General features: G+C 40.9%; 1 protein-coding gene across 2 annotated transcripts; it reads right to left on the bottom strand.

Moving 5' to 3' along the window:
• Nucleotides 1-794: 794 nt before the first annotated feature.
• Nucleotides 795-13829, bottom strand: mocs1 (molybdenum cofactor synthesis 1). Of its 2 annotated transcripts, none has more exons than XM_044375086.1 (11): nt 13499-13829; nt 12133-12241; nt 9071-9238; nt 7414-7578; nt 6178-6239; nt 5077-5188; nt 4493-4605; nt 3920-4030; nt 3390-3510; nt 3178-3225; nt 795-2900 (listed from the first exon to the last, which is right to left on the bottom strand). In XM_044375086.1, the coding sequence occupies exons 1-11, from the start codon at nt 13703-13705 to the stop codon at nt 1768-1770; spliced, it is 2349 nt and encodes a 782-aa protein (XP_044231021.1). In that variant the 5' UTR covers nt 13706-13829; the 3' UTR covers nt 795-1767. The 2 variants fall into 2 exon arrangements, with proteins under 2 accessions (XP_044231021.1, XP_044231022.1); XM_044375087.1 differs by having other exon boundaries at nt 2798-2900; nt 3163-3225.
• Nucleotides 13830-15740: the final 1911 nt, after the last annotated feature.

A 15740-nucleotide genomic window follows, 5' to 3' on the forward strand; every position in this document is an offset into this window, starting at 1 on the left:
AAAAATAAATAACTAAATTATTAACAATGCTGAATCCATTTTAATAACAATAAATCAGCCAACATTCATATTGAACAGATATTTGGAATAAGAAGAGCTACAATCTCACATCATGAGTCTTTGTATCTCAGGTCTCAGCTGCACTTTTAATTGCAAAGTGTAGTCTTCCAGCGATTTAGAATATGGGTAAATAAAAGTGATCTTGTTTTGGTTACTGATATACATTTATAAAGGAAAGATTTTTCTTTTTTCAACTGAGGCAAACATCAGATAAAACACCATGCAGCATACTGTATGTCTGACAGAAAAAAATAGTGTGTCTCTTTTTGTTGGCATTGTCAGAAAAAAAAACCTCCACCATTCTCACTTACTTCCCTTATCTTTCAGACACTGCAAAAAGAGATCATCAGAGGTACCGTAGAATGTTTTAATTTTCTTTTAGTTATTGGACATTGAGGCATAGTGAGCTTTGTTGGGTGCAAATTGTCTCGATGCTTTCCCTCAGGACTCCTGCTGCATTTCATCTCAACTGATTTAATGGCAAAGATGTAGAGTGAATGCAATCCACCATTTGATATGATACAAAAAATAGTAAAACTTCTACAAATTCTACAAATGGGAACTAGTGGTGTGCAGTGCAGAACAGAGAGGATAACACCAACAATAATACTGACCATATGAATGTGACATAGAATACAAGGATGCTGCATCAGATATCATTTCACCAGCCAGTTCAATCATATTAGGAGATAAACATTTCCATAGAATTATACAATTTAACATGAAAGCAACAATTTGACACAATCAAGTTTATTCTGGGGGGAAAGCAGGGAGAAAAAACAACAACCAAGACTAGTGTAGTGTATTAGCCACCATATGAACAGGTGGCACCTTATACAAATGGTGGATATTATCCTCATCATCCTCTCCACCTGTACCGTGGTATGCGTACAAATATCCAGTGTTTCCAGAATACAACGGAGGTAGAAGGAATAGAACAAAAACTAAATAAAAGCCAGTAAATGTCTACCTTAAAGTAAATTCGAATGATCATATTAAAACATTCATAGTGCTGTTAATTACTGCAATGCAAAGCAGGTAAGTAGAGGAATATGTACAGTTGATGTTTCACAGTTAAGACGTGAGGGGAGAACCTGAAAACATACAGTACATTCCTCTGCTCTCGTTACGCTGCTGCTGCTGCTGCTTCCTTCTGTGCCAGCTTCAAAGTCAGGCACCAGGACATCATTCTAAATTGAATTCTTCAGATAAAGGACAAACATTCAACGTTAGCAACATGAGGCTGTCCTCAGTCTGTTCTTCACTTCCAGGGATGTTTTGTGACTAATACTGGAGCACCCTCTTGAGACACAAAGAGACACTGCAGTCCTACATCTGTGCACTTGTTGCACTGATGTTAGATATACATTACCGGAAATAAATGTATGACACTGAAATTAATTCTCATTTCTCATTTGCAAAGCTAAATCAAAGTAAACATGGGCACTGTTTAGTCAACATGATTCATATTGTGTGGGATTAAGTGTCACTGAAGTAAGCAATCCAGTAAACTCCTGGCAGAGGTCGGCAGGATGGGATTAGGATGAGTTATGTGATTATAACATCTTTCAAATCATTCTCATGGTGTAATTTTTTTTGTTTGTAGAAAAATATGATAATTCTGGTGAAACTTGGCGCAGTCTGCGTGCTGCTTACAATTCATTCATTCAGTTTTTTCTGTGTTGGATTCATTGGTAGGGGAGGAGGTCAAGACTGACGATGAAAGTCCCTCTTTCCGCCGGTCTTACTGACCAGCTTTATGTCCGTAATGATGATGTCATGGCTCACAGCCTTGCACATGTCATAGAGAGTCAGCGCTGCTACAGAAACGGCTGTCAAAGCCTCCATCTCAACTCCTGTCCTGCCTGTGGTGTGACACGATGCTGTGATGACTGCTGCGTTCTGCAGCTCGTCCAGGTCAAAGGTGACTGAGGCGTGGTCTAAGGGGAGCGGGTGGCAGAGCGGGATGAGGGCTGAGGTCTGCTTGGAAGCCATGATGCCGGCCAACTGCGCCACAGCCAACGCGTCGCCCTTAGCCAGCTGGTTATCCCGAAGCAGCCGGAAGGCAGTGGGGCCCAAGATGACGGTGGCGCAGGCTGTGGCTGCTCGGCGTGTGGGAAGTTTCCCGCCAACATCCACCATGGTGGCTCGGCCTTGGGCGTCTGTGTGTGTCAGCTGGGCTTCGGTGGTGTCATCTAGGTGAGGGTTGCAGGCACTTGAGCCTGACTTGGTCTGATCTCTCGCAGATTGTCTGAGTTTGACACCGGGGTCTTCGCTGGAAGTTTGATTGTGACACTGTCGAACACTGTGGTGATTAAGATTTATTTTGGCATTCATTAGTTGTGTGCAAAAGCTAGGTGTTCCTGGGGTCCTTAGTAAGTGGCTCTTCAGAGCATTAGGACCCCTGGTTTGTGCGTACCTGAGACAGTCTTCTTTAACATAGCTCATGACATTTGAGCGTGTAGCATAACGTACAGTCTTAGTGTGACAACTGGGGAAAGTTAGACTACTATCAAACTCAGAAGAGTGACGGGAGGCTACATGGTGGAGGTTTTCCATCTCATTAGGTTTCTCTTTGCTGATATGTGACTGAAGATGGGTAACCCCACTCTTTAAAGTTCTAGAGCAGCAAACAGGGGCTGCTTGTGTTGAAGCAGTGCAGTCTGGAAGGCACAAAACACCCTCTCTGTTTAGGACTCTCCTGCTGCCTGAATGGCACATGAGAGGTACTGTTGTCGGAGAGAGGAATGTGTTGTTTGTAAGCTGGGAAACAATGGGGAGAGCCCTCTGACTGTCTTGCGACTTTGGCAGAGAAGACAAAGGCCTTTGGCATGTGGCGCCTGTTGGATATAGATAACATTAGTCAAATACACTGTTTAGTAAAGAAATTCATATTTAGGTGAGGGTGTATTATTTACAGTTCATACAAATGTTTGTGATTCTTATTAGTTCAAATGTAAATGCATTCTAAAGGTGCATGATCTACTGTGAAAAGGCTGTGAATGTGGAAAACAACTTGCTAGCCCATGATGATCATAAGATCATAAATAAACTATAACAGAGAAGTGTCAGAATACAGTGGTGTGAGAGATTTGTACGTACAGCCATGTCACCCACCAATGAGGATCATAGGCCTGTTCTTCATTTGGGAGATGCTGAACATGCCTGAAGAGAGGAGGAGGATGAAATTACATTCCAGTAGAATATGACAATCTGGGTTTTGCAGATTACAAAGCAGGAACAATATATGAATGAGAGGGCAGTAAATGTGCAACAGGTATGCAGGTGGTATATATATATATATATAAAGTAAGTGTACACAAGTCTACCTGCATGTTGTTTCTTCTTCCTGCCCACAGCAGCCCCGATGATTTGCAGCAGCTCTTCATCTGATGCCCCGGAGCGCAAGACATCCCTGAGGGACACCTCTGAGTTACCGAACAAACACACCTGAATGAGGACAGACAGGAAGGAATGTTATACTATAGTACACACACCCAGGCACAGTATGTATGCCTCATTAAAGGACCAGTGTGTAAGATTTAGGGGGATCAATTGGCAGAAATATTGGCAGAAATGGAATATAATATTAATAAATATGTTTTAATTAGTGTATAATCACCCACCATGTTTCTACAGTAGCCCAGAACAGACAAACCAAACACAGGCTCTAGAGAAGGCCTTTCACATTTTCTGTGGCCATCGTAGGTTCTCCTACATCCTTGTAAGGGGAGGGGGAGGGTTATTCAGTTGGTTGCAATCTGCAACCTCACCACTAGATGCCACTAAATCTTACACACTGGTCCTTTAACACACATTAAAACATTAAAATGTCCTTGAAGCACAGCTGTAGCTTTACCTTGAGGTTGCCGTCTGCAGTGATGCGTAAGCGGTTGCAGGAGCCACAGAAATGGTCAGACATGGAGGTGATGAAGCCCACTTGACCTTTGAAGCCTGGCACTTTAAAAGTCTGTTGAAAGACAAAATAAAGCATCAGACAAGTGTCACTGAGAAAGATCTAGGATTTGGATAATATGTTTGTCTGAGATGTGGCCCAAAAAAAAGGTTAAATGACCATTAATGTAGAAAGTTTTAGACCAACATGAGCCTGGTGTGCACTACTTATAATGACTCTTACTGTGTGACCAACAGTAAAAACTCCACTAAGACACTCAATTTAAAATGATATGAAACAGAAAAGAAGCAAATTCTCACATTCAAGAAGCTGTAAGCAGGAAATGTTGATTCACTTGATAAAAAAATAAAACAGTCAAAAGATGATTTTTTAAGAATCATAAATAACAAGAATGAACAGTGCCATCATCATCCCAATTCCCAATCCCTTCATGAAAATCAGGAGGCTGAATAAATCATCTGCCAGTGTTAAGCTCCACACGGGATCAAACTAATGTTCCAGTTGGAAGAAATTGACCTTGGCTGTGTCTGTGTGTCCAGTTTGAAGCATTTCTAGGTGGGGCCACTGCTGCTTGATGTGGTCCAACATCTCCTGGTAGCTCACCATCTTCTTAAAGTTCCACTTGTTGCCTGCAGAGAGGAGAAGAGGCAATGTGGGTCAGTGTGGGGTGTAGCGTATCACAAGCTACAGGCATCTTTTGGGTCATCAATTAATTCAACAACCAGGAACTTCTGCCAAACTTTCAGACAGCAGCACATCAGTACTATTTCTGCAAGAAAATCTGAACAGATGACAGCAAAACAAGACAAATGAACAAAATACTGTTGTTCTATTTTAAAAGCTTAAAATTTTCTTGGTTCCACAAGAAAACACTGATTATTTCTGAACATTGTTTGTCAAATATTCAGCTGGTTGATTTAACTTCAAACCTGCTTCAGGAGTCATGTGCATTGTATGCAGCGTTAGTCTGCATTTTTTTGCATTTTTATTTTCATAAATAATGTAAGCAAATCCCTCAGTACTATAATGTGACCATAAACTTGTTTTCAGATACCTTTGCAGACCTGCGTAGTAACACATAGTGGGAAGAGTGCACTTACCATCGAAGGGCATGTATTCGATGAAGCGCACCTGCAGAGGCTTCTTCTCTGTCAGCGCCACAAAGTCTAGCAGCTCATCTTCATTGAGGCCTCGCATGACCACACAGTTGACCTACAGAGGGCAGCACACAACAATGCGTCACTCTGAGGAACATTGTTCAAGGACCAGAAATGAACTGTGATTCAGAGTTTTTAAAGATTATGATTCCTGCAGAGTCTTATTATCTCAGGGATTTGATTAAGAATGTGAACTTTTAAAACAGCAGCAGTCATCTTAAACTTTTTTTTCCCCAAAGCTGATCTTGTTCTGACCTCGTTCTGACACAGTTTGAAATCACTCAGTCCTTCACTCAGACTAAACTGACAACTGAACCATGATGTTTTATGGGATCTTTGCATTCCAGAAACACAGCAGTAGCAACACTTCATATAATCACACTAAAGGTCTCATGAGGGGAGCCAGGTTGTGTGTGTGTGTGCCTGTTTAGATGTTCGTTTATTCTCTTAAACCTGCACAGTGTGAAGTGGAACTGGGGTAGGCAGTCATTAGTCACATACAGAAAATGAGGAAGTAGCAGAGAGAGGCTCAGCTTTTGTGGGTAAAATGCCAGGACACAAATAAAATACTTTATTCAGCAATTTTTGAACAACACTGTGCTGCCAATAACAGCCATTTTTTCTTTACTCTAATAAAGCAGACACTCATCCTATCAATATTTGCTGCTGGTTCTAACAGTGTCTTGACAACAGTCGTAAGTGCAACATGGGGAGAATTCACATTTTAGAGCACCATGCTGTATTTTTTCTATCCAACTATGCTTCTGTTACCACAATACATGTATAATATTTCTAGCAGTCAAAAATCTTCCGTATTACATATCCATCTGTCTATATCGGAAAAGTTCCAATAAAAATGTCATAATTTAATACTAACGAAAAAAGACAGATGCAAGAAACAGGAATATTAAAAACAGAGCAGAAAAAGCGACAAATGAAAGAGATTTTAAAACAAATAGTAAATAAAAGATCTTTAATGCTGTGGGTGAAATTATAGTCAATGTTTCTAAGTAAAAGCAAGTTTGAAAAGATGAACAAAAATACCTTGACAGGGTTGTAACCCATTTCGATGGCCTTATCAATGCCCTCCATGACCTTGTGGAACCCTGGGGAGAAAAAAAAGACACTATCAACACTTTATCTTTGAATTCCGTGCAACAAGTTCAGATCTAAAGAGGAGATTGTGTTTTGGTGAAAAAGCATTGAGTAATACCACTGGCTCAAGATCATCTTAAGATCAGAGTTGAGTGATGTACGAGCTTGGCTTTCTCTGCTCATTGCATTTTAACATCTGACTAAGTCCACGATTCACCACAAACCACTGATATGAACACATCCACAACTAATCTCTCAGCAGCAGCCAGAGCCTTTAACAGTAAGCTGCCAAGGTTAGACCCATCATTTTTTTTCATCTGCGCAAAACCCACAAATCCAGGCAGACTTGCACAGGATGAAAGCATCAATGCAGCAGGTGAGGCTTATGTTTAGTCTGGCATTCTCATAACAGCGATTGAATGTCACATAGGCTGTACTTAAAGCCCTGAATATGTTTATTAAAGGCTGAGAAACAATGATTCCTTTCAGTCTCTACTTACAATATCTAATGTTTGCTAAACCTAAAACCTAAAAATCAGGTGTTGTGGAAGAAGACTGGCTCAGACGTTGCTTTTTTCCACATGCCAGAATGTTTTTTTTCTCTCACTTATCTCCTAATCTCAGTCGGCCCATCTGTGTCTGCCTTCCACATGCCAACCACCCACAGCTCTGCCCTGCTGTCACCTCCCCTCCCCGTTTGTTTAAGGTTTACAGGCTCCTTCTGTAAACTAGTGGGATTGACCGACAACAGCAGCAGCATACGTATACACAGTGTTGATTTAGGCTGTCAACAACTTGTGGTTTTGGACAAAGACAGAGAACTGCAACAGCAGAGCCAAATGAACACCATTACACTATTTTCTAGAGGAAAAATAAACTGCAGACTAAACATCACCAGTTAATTGGAGTGTGATGAAACCTTAACACTGAGACAGACAGTATACAACTTGACATTTCTTCTCTTGATTCAACCTAAGACACTGCTGCAGGTAAGTATACTTAAGCTACAATTATCTATTCTAAGATTATCTTGTAGTAGTGCATCAAAAACAGTTTCTGTCCTTGTACTATTGTCTCTCTTTCTTACATCAACTATTTAACATTGTAAGCTTTAATCCCTTACAGGTGACATTACAGGTCAAATGCTACATAAGGTGTTTTAAAACAACTGCAATTTTCCCCTACCTTTCCGCCTAACAATGAACTCAAATTTGGCAGGGACCAGTGAATCCAGGCTGATGTTAATCAGGTCGAGGCCCGCATCTTTCAGCTTAGGCAGAAGCCTGGCCAGGTTCATGCCATTAGTCGTTACGGCGATGGTTTTCAGACCCTCCAACTTCCTCAATTCTGCTGTAGAGGGAGAGTAAACAGGAAAAGAAAACAGGAACAAGAGAAGAGAGTGAGACGCAGGAAGATTAAAAGATGGGGGAATGTGGGGACATGTGTAGATTATTACCGTGGAGACCCATGCATCAGCTGTTAGTGAGTTCAAATTTTTACCTATTTACTAAGTGGAGGTTTAAACCTAGTAACTGCCGGGGGTAAGGCAGTTGCGTAGCTAACTAAGATAAGAAAGCTGAAAATAAAATCTGCCTTGCTGATAGGCTGCCTTTTTTAATAATGATGCTAACTGGAGACATTTTAAATTATATGTTACAAAAATGAAAAAAAAACACATTATGCTAATAATGTCAAACTAAATGAGTAAATATTATTAGTTAGGTTAGCTTAATTTGATATTTCCCACCCACTCTAAACTGCATAAATGCTACTGACTCTGACATTAGAGTACAAAGGATTGGGATTCAAGTTTAATATATCACTAGGCCCCATAAAACTGCTGTTTCTGGAAGTTATGTTGCAGTTTGTGAGGCTACAATAACTTCCAGTTTATAGTTAATTGCTAGCTAGTAGTTACTTAGAACGTATGGACGACTTTACACACAGTTGGTGCAAGCCTCTCCAGATGATGTGGTCAGGCCAGCACCACTGCATAAACTTGGTGACTGAAACAATGAATGTACATCTGTTTGCTGCATTTTAGCACAAAGGTTTGAAATTGATATGTGAAAAAGCTTTACATAGCCAAATGTCATGGATGTGTTTGACAGTACATACATACTCTATGTACATACTCAACATACACAGTAGATCAAGGGTCTGGTTTCTACTTTATGCAAATTATTCAGTCCAATAAACCTTGATGAGGGTCATGTGAGGTCACAGTGGTTGTCAGTCAGGTGACACAGTGATAATTGCTTATCTTTATAGAGCTGCTGGCAGCCTGTGGTCTTCTTTCTACAAAGACATTTTCCATTGGTTACACTGCATTGCTTTGTTCATTCATGTCATGCTTTAATGTCGGTCCCATGAGCACTGTTCACAGAACGTGACCCCACTGTGGTCAAGACTGCAACGGTTAATTTACAAATCAGGCTGTAAAATTAAAATGCTGTGATAATACCTCATTAGACTGAGCATATAGCTGCACTGTAACAAATCATTTCCCTTTCACATGTATGTCTTAGCCTGAAGGCATGCATGGAAAATCAGTTCTCCACCTCACTTGTCTCTCCTCATGTCACTTGCTCCGAAAAAGCTCTAGTCTAGTCGACAGGGTAAGCCAATGAATCACTGATAGCCATGGATAGCAAATGTTGAGTCCTTCCTCTGAAAAGACTGTCAATTGGTCATATGGTAAACTGCAAAAAGCAGTTTGTGCTCACCACAACTTGGTTGCAAGTGTTGAAACAACTCAAAATCACAGCCAAAACTGCTCTCTGTGTCCAGGCTCTCTGACATGAACAGCCCCTATCCCCTCCATCTTTTACTAGTTCCTTACCAATGATATCCAGCACATCAGGTCTGATGAGGGGCTCTCCTCCAGTCAGGCGGATTTTGTCCACCCCCTCCTGGACGAAGAGGCGGGCCAGGGTCAGTACCTCCGAGGTGGACAGCAGCTGGCCCCGTGGCGTCAGCTTCACCCCCTCCTCTGGCATGCAGTACTGACCTGAAAATGAGATGAGATAGCAACAAAGATATAACGTGCTATTCAACAGTTGCCTTTATCCTACAGTATCACATATTTCTTAATATGTGAGGTTCTGGTGAATACTTCATGGAAAGTGCCACAGAGGTGGATCTATTTACCAACATGACTTACTGAGAATGTGGAAAAATTATAAAAATATGAAACCAGACATGTTAAAGTCTATGTATTCTGATAAAAACTATTGTTTGATGAGTGTTTTCTGTAGTCACCATTCACCTATTCTAAAAAATGCAATTTGTACAAATATCAATAAAAGTTTGGGATATATTTGAGTCATCTAACTGTATCTGCTATGTATAAAGGTAAAGTCAGTCATTCTGGAGAAAGATTGTTGATATTTGAACTACACACCCAAACAAATACACCCCTCTCCTCATGCTCCTTCAGAAGCTCCATCCCCCAAATTCATGGACGCACATTGCCAAGGGAACGCCCAAAAGACAAATATGGCGAAATCCAGAGTGATGCGTCAGCTGTAGAGTCACTTCTGTTCCTCTCACACATTATCACGAACGAAAAAAAAAAAATGTCTCATGTGAGCACAACAGTCCATCCACACTCTCCACCTCTCTGCAGCCTCCCCACTTCTCACTCGACCTGCGTTCAGCATCAGCTCCTGGAGAGCTGAGAGGACAGCAGCCGCACAAACTACCTTCACCAGACTGACTGACAGCACAGATTTACTGAACCAAAATAGTTTGCATGTCGTCTACAGGGGAAGACATCACTGATACAGTTAATAAGTTGAAAACACACATACAACATAATTTAAACAGCTGCCTGCTCAGATTACACTTCACTAAACGCGACAGAAACAGACTCAGAGCATAAAAAACATGGGGGTGTTTGTGAGAACAATCCCTGCTGATTGGCTGGAATAGTGTTGTGTGGCTGGGTCTGAGCCACTTTGTTTGTTTCTCATTAACAGAGCCAGTGTTGTGTATGAACACAGAAGGGCAGCTAGTGGACCGTGAGGAGACATTCCCTGAATTTGACAAAAAATGTATTTAACAATCTTTTTCCACAATGACCAACTCTATCTTCCAGGGTTGGACTCTCAGATATTACTGCTCCACTTTGCTTTCCATGGACATATTATCAGGTGTGGCCTGAATGTATGACAATAATGTCTTTACTTTCAAGGTAATACTGCCACTGGTGATGGACACATTTATCTGACCAACGCCCGACCAACCCAGGATGAACACCGATAAGGACCCACCTAATATGACTTTGTGTACATTTCATTTTTCTGTCATTTCTCTCGTTTTTTAAAGAGTAATAAATTATAAGCAGCCAGGAAATGGACTGATGTCACATTCACCAAATACATGGTAGTTTATCTGTCCAGTAACTTAGGTCCTGCTTACACCTGCCTACCATGCATCTTGGGTGATCCGATCACAAGTGGACAGCTCTAAGTGCGTAAGTTCACACCTGGCATTAGAATGCATCTTCACGTGCGTCTCGAGTGAGCACTTGTGATCTGATCTCACTTCCCCGCTCCATTTGAAAAGACCAAATGCGGTGCAGAGGAGAGCAAAACTCAGGAGAGACGCAGCAGTCAGACATTTCTTCGATAGGAGCGGCTGAGATTGTCACTAAAATGAGTATAGCTGGTCCAAAGGTCAGTCCACCTTAAGTGAGCCTGGTCAGGTTAGGCTAACCCATTGTCAGGGCTAACTCCCGTCACTTTAATCAGCAGGTGGCAAGCAAGACACGGGAACTTGGCTTGGGTCTTGAGGAGTTGTAGCATTTATTCACTGACACATATCCTAAACTGTAAACACATTGCACTGCTACCTTCACAGCTATACTGCTAACTTCATACTCTCTGCTCCAGCCCTCTTGTTGTTTCACACTTTAATATGACACCGTTGGCAAGTGAATGAGTACATACTTCAGCTTAGGCAGAGGACGTCAGTTGAGTAGGCAGTCCTTCAATGTGGCCTAAGACATATTCAGTACACACTGCTACAAGAATGTGGCCATATGCGGCCCAGACTACCTCCGAATGTGGTCTGAGCGATTGGATCTCAGTGCGTCTAGGGTGCGTTCTCACCTGTACTTAGAGCTGTCCACTTGTGATCAAATCACCTGAGATGCATTTTAATGCCAGGTGTGAACAGGGTTATATACGGTTTTCAAGTTGATGTGAGAAAATTCCCAAAGATTTTTACACATTTAACCCTATTTTTCAGTATTTAATCACATGCAACATGCAGACAGTGTAACATTTATTTTGTTTCTATGAAAATCTCTTATGCCTCTTATTTCTTGCGCTACAAGTACTGATTTGGATAAATTGAACTCTGCTAAAGCTGCATATAATTTCACAAACAAGATGTCATTCCATTTAAGTGCATTGACAATGAATCCAAATAACATCACTGAGCAAAAGCAAGAACTAAAAGGGGCCTTGACCTTGAGAAAGATAAGAAAAGCAGCTTCAGGCAAGGTTATCCTCTTCAGGTAAAAGCCAGTCCATTTTGAAAGACTATGTTCAAAACATCACTTTCCATGTTCTGCTTCAATTTCCTCTTTTTGTAGCAGGGTGTCATAAAGTTTGGAAAGACAGTTCTTCCAACATGAAATAAGTCCTGCTTTCTTGTCGGGAATTAACCCACTGCTGAAGATAGGAACAATTAATCCCCACCAGATCTTCTAAAGCTGATCCTGACCTCTATAAAAGAGAGAATACAGCGCTGCCTGCTGCAGTGAATCTAACATTGTGTTTTTAGTAATAGCATCAGTAGAATCATTATTACAAACCGTGGTTGCTACAAGCTATGTCAGCAGCGTGGAAAATAAACCAAAGAAGCTGTAGACACAGTGGGATCAGATCTACTCACAGCGCAGGTTGCATTTCTCGGTCAGGGAGATGCGCAGGTAGCTGTGTCTCCGGCCAAAGTTGTCAGTCAAGAATGCTGAAAAGGGTATGCTGTGGTCTCTGAGCCTCTCCTGGGGAAAAGAAAGACAACTGATCTGACAAATGGAAATAGATGGTAAGAAGGGAACAGTTGCATTGCCATGTCATTAAAACCCAAATTTATTCAGTCAACATACCATAAGAGTCATTTTATTCTCATGCCATTTGAAATGATATCAGTGCCTTATTCTGAAAACAGTTCAACTATTAAGGGTTTGTGCAAGGTATGAAATGCAGGGATTTGTGTAACACCTGAATTGTCTACATTTAAATAAACGTATCAATAGATCACAAGGCGTCGCTAAGTCAGCCATACTGAGGGAGCTGCACATGGCTTTGTAAAAGGCTCATGACCTTTGACTGTCAACAGTAGGTTGCTGTTATGTCAGAAGTTATACACACAAAGGCAAACACGTGAGTAATCAGTTAGTAAGACACACTAACGTTAATTACAGGACCCACCCTGATCCTGACTCCTAATGCATCCACTTTACATTCTTAATGTCTGTTATCTAAGGCTAATATTATGAGCCCACTGCTCCTTAAAACACACCCCTAAAATGTTTCTTTGTTCATTCACCCTGTCACTGATAGTTCAAGTGCCTGCCAGGCAAACAGACAAAGCAACTTGTAAAACAATGAATTTCACATTGCCATGGCTGACTGTCATTTGCAATACGGCAGGATAGCAACAGTCAACTTCTGAGGTTTAGTAGAGCTTAATTTATGCTCTGACATGCAAGAAAAACTGTATGCATGTTATTTCTAGAATAAAACTATACGCTTACATTACTGGTTAGTAAGGACATCAAATTTGCCTGCAATGACAGCTAAACTGGTGGATAAGTGAACAGTGCCTCAAGACACGTTATGAGATTAATTTATGTCATCTCAGGAACATCCCCATTTGATTTGTATAGATTTAGGACTGAACTGTTGATAGTGGTGATAATAGGGATAAGTAGACCTGCACTATCATTAAAACAGCAATTGCTAGAATCCTTGGTGATGAATCTCTATCAGGGAAAATAAACTAGTGTAAAGTTGCAGTATGCTAGCGTCCCACAAAACCCCTTTGCTTGACAGCACCAGTGCTGCACAGTCACTAACTTGCTGGTTTAATATTTAGTCCCTGACAGTGTTTAAACTGGGCCTTTACCGGGCCTTAAACTGGACAACACAACTTGTCACCTATGCCTCTACTCATGAACTAGCGTTAGTTAATAACTCAGGTACTAGCCAGTAATGAGACAACAGTGATTTGAGCAGTGTCTTGGAGTCCGTATTACCTGTCTTGACCTGGTTTTCGGAGAAGCGGCGAAGTTGGCAGCAGCTGAAGTCGAGTCTCCAAGTGCAAGTTCATTTTCCTTGTGCGTAGCACTGGAATAGAGTCTCTGAATGTTTCCATTAACGCACTGTACGAGGACTTTTCTGAAATGTGTCACATTCTTGTGTCTGTCAAACAGGCGGCAGCACATGCTGGCGCTAGTAGCCATGGTGATATCTTCCTACAGCTCCAGACTCCTCTGAGGCTGTTGTTGTTAACGGAACTCTCGGTGTGAACCGCTCTGCAGTAAAACATGTCAGATAGACCAGAGACTGACAGGGGAGCACGAGGGGCGGGGTGACGTCAGCCAATCGTACTGAATTATGCAAGCACTATTGCATGCTGGGTAGTGGAGTCCTGAGCGCAGATGCAGTCTTTGTGACACAAATGTGCCGGATTTGTGACATAGAGACGACCTACATAACCATTCATGCGACACTAGTTTTTGTTCGTGTTCTTTGTTTTTGTCAGATGTGTTAAAATTGTACATATTTCTATTTAAATTTCATTTGCATTTACCGAAATTAAACTCAATATTTGATTAATCTGGAAACCATCCAACCCCCGGAGTAAGGGTCCAGAATTGCATAGTTCTGAAATTTCCTGTGTGTGGTTGCATTGGTCTTACACACATTTCATAGTCGAAGTGGTAGACGTTATCTTTCCAGATAGGTGAGAGGTGAGACTCTGGAACCAGTAAAATGTTTATGGATCATTTTATGGTGTGTATAAAGTTCCTACATGAATAATTATGATTAACCTGTGGTGTGCAGTGACCAAGCACCTTAGCTGACCTATAGAGAGAGGCAGTGCCATGACAGGCTGGATTCTGGCTTTATTGTCTTCTTCTGAAAAGTATAAAGAAGTTCTTTGTTTGCCTTTTAAAGAATAATGAGAGAAATTGTAGAAATAAAAAATATTGTTTGCATCCTCTTTTACAGTCCACCTCTATCTAATGTGCTGTTCATCAACCCCACTGGCAGTTTAAGGTGATCATATGATAGGCCCCTGGCTATATTTTGTGTGGGCTCCCTCACATTACCACAAAAAGGAGAGCCATGTATTTCATTAACATTTTGGGGGCAATAACTTGCTGGAAATAGAGGAAACAGGATTAGGTCACCATGAGGCTCTTACAGTTTGAGTTTACATTCATCACTTCAAATCACTTCAATCAAATTACCACAAATTACTTGCCATAAAGTGATCTTGGGAACTTAAGGGCCTCCTGATGATCCAGCCTCGCTTTCTATGTGCAGCCCCAAGTCTATATTAAAAGGTGATATTTATGTGGAAAAATAGAACATTAGATATATTGCAGTTTTAACCTTTTCCTATTTGCCCGCAGGCAAACATGTGACAACGTAATCCTGTTATGTCCTGACCTGGAATTCAATACTTAGGTCACTTGATGACAAATGAACCATCTCCATAACAACTGAGCAAACTCCCTCTGCTGATGAAGGCCGTGAAATGTGATTGAAAGCCCTGGAAAATTTCCAGTAAGTGGAATTTTTTGTGTTAAGATTTTCTTGTCAAACAACAAGGTCAATAATGAACCCTCAAGTGGTGATGTTTTAAAATCACTATACATTAACTATATATTATACTATAACTATACATTATGTGCACATATATTCAAATATACAGCAGAAATCTGCACATTTACATGTTTGATTTGGGGCATTTTTCAAAACATTACAGCATCATTGTGTACTTACTGTCAAACTAGCTTATTGCCTGCTTGTAGTCCTAGTTAAGGCAGTATTTCAAGCAAAAAATGTCTGACCCAAAAACTAGTTTAACTCAGGAAAGAAATAGGAGAAACTCTGCTATGGCTGCAGGTTTTGATAGCAAGCAGCTGTGTACTGTATTTGGCGTTGTTGATCACCACTCTGTCTTATCACCGGGAAGAGACTGTTTGCAATATATGATGTATCCACAAGATGGGGGTACACGCTTGAATTTGGTTTTGTGGACTATGTTTAATCAGAATATGCAGGGTGACTTATCAGATACACAAAAACAACATTTTGTTATTGGAGAAATGTTTCAAAATCAGCATAATCAACATAACTCTTGTATACATGATAGAAAATGGCAGTTTCTGTGTAAAATGAACATTGTGTGGAGGAGGGTATCAAGTTGACTAGTCTTACTATTAAATACCTGTATGTCAAAGCATTTGTGCTAATACCACTGCA

The sequence above is a fragment of the Thunnus albacares genome, chromosome 15 (assembly GCF_914725855.1).
Source record: "Thunnus albacares chromosome 15, fThuAlb1.1, whole genome shotgun sequence".
Classification (NCBI taxonomy): Eukaryota; Metazoa; Chordata; class Actinopteri; order Scombriformes; family Scombridae; genus Thunnus; species Thunnus albacares.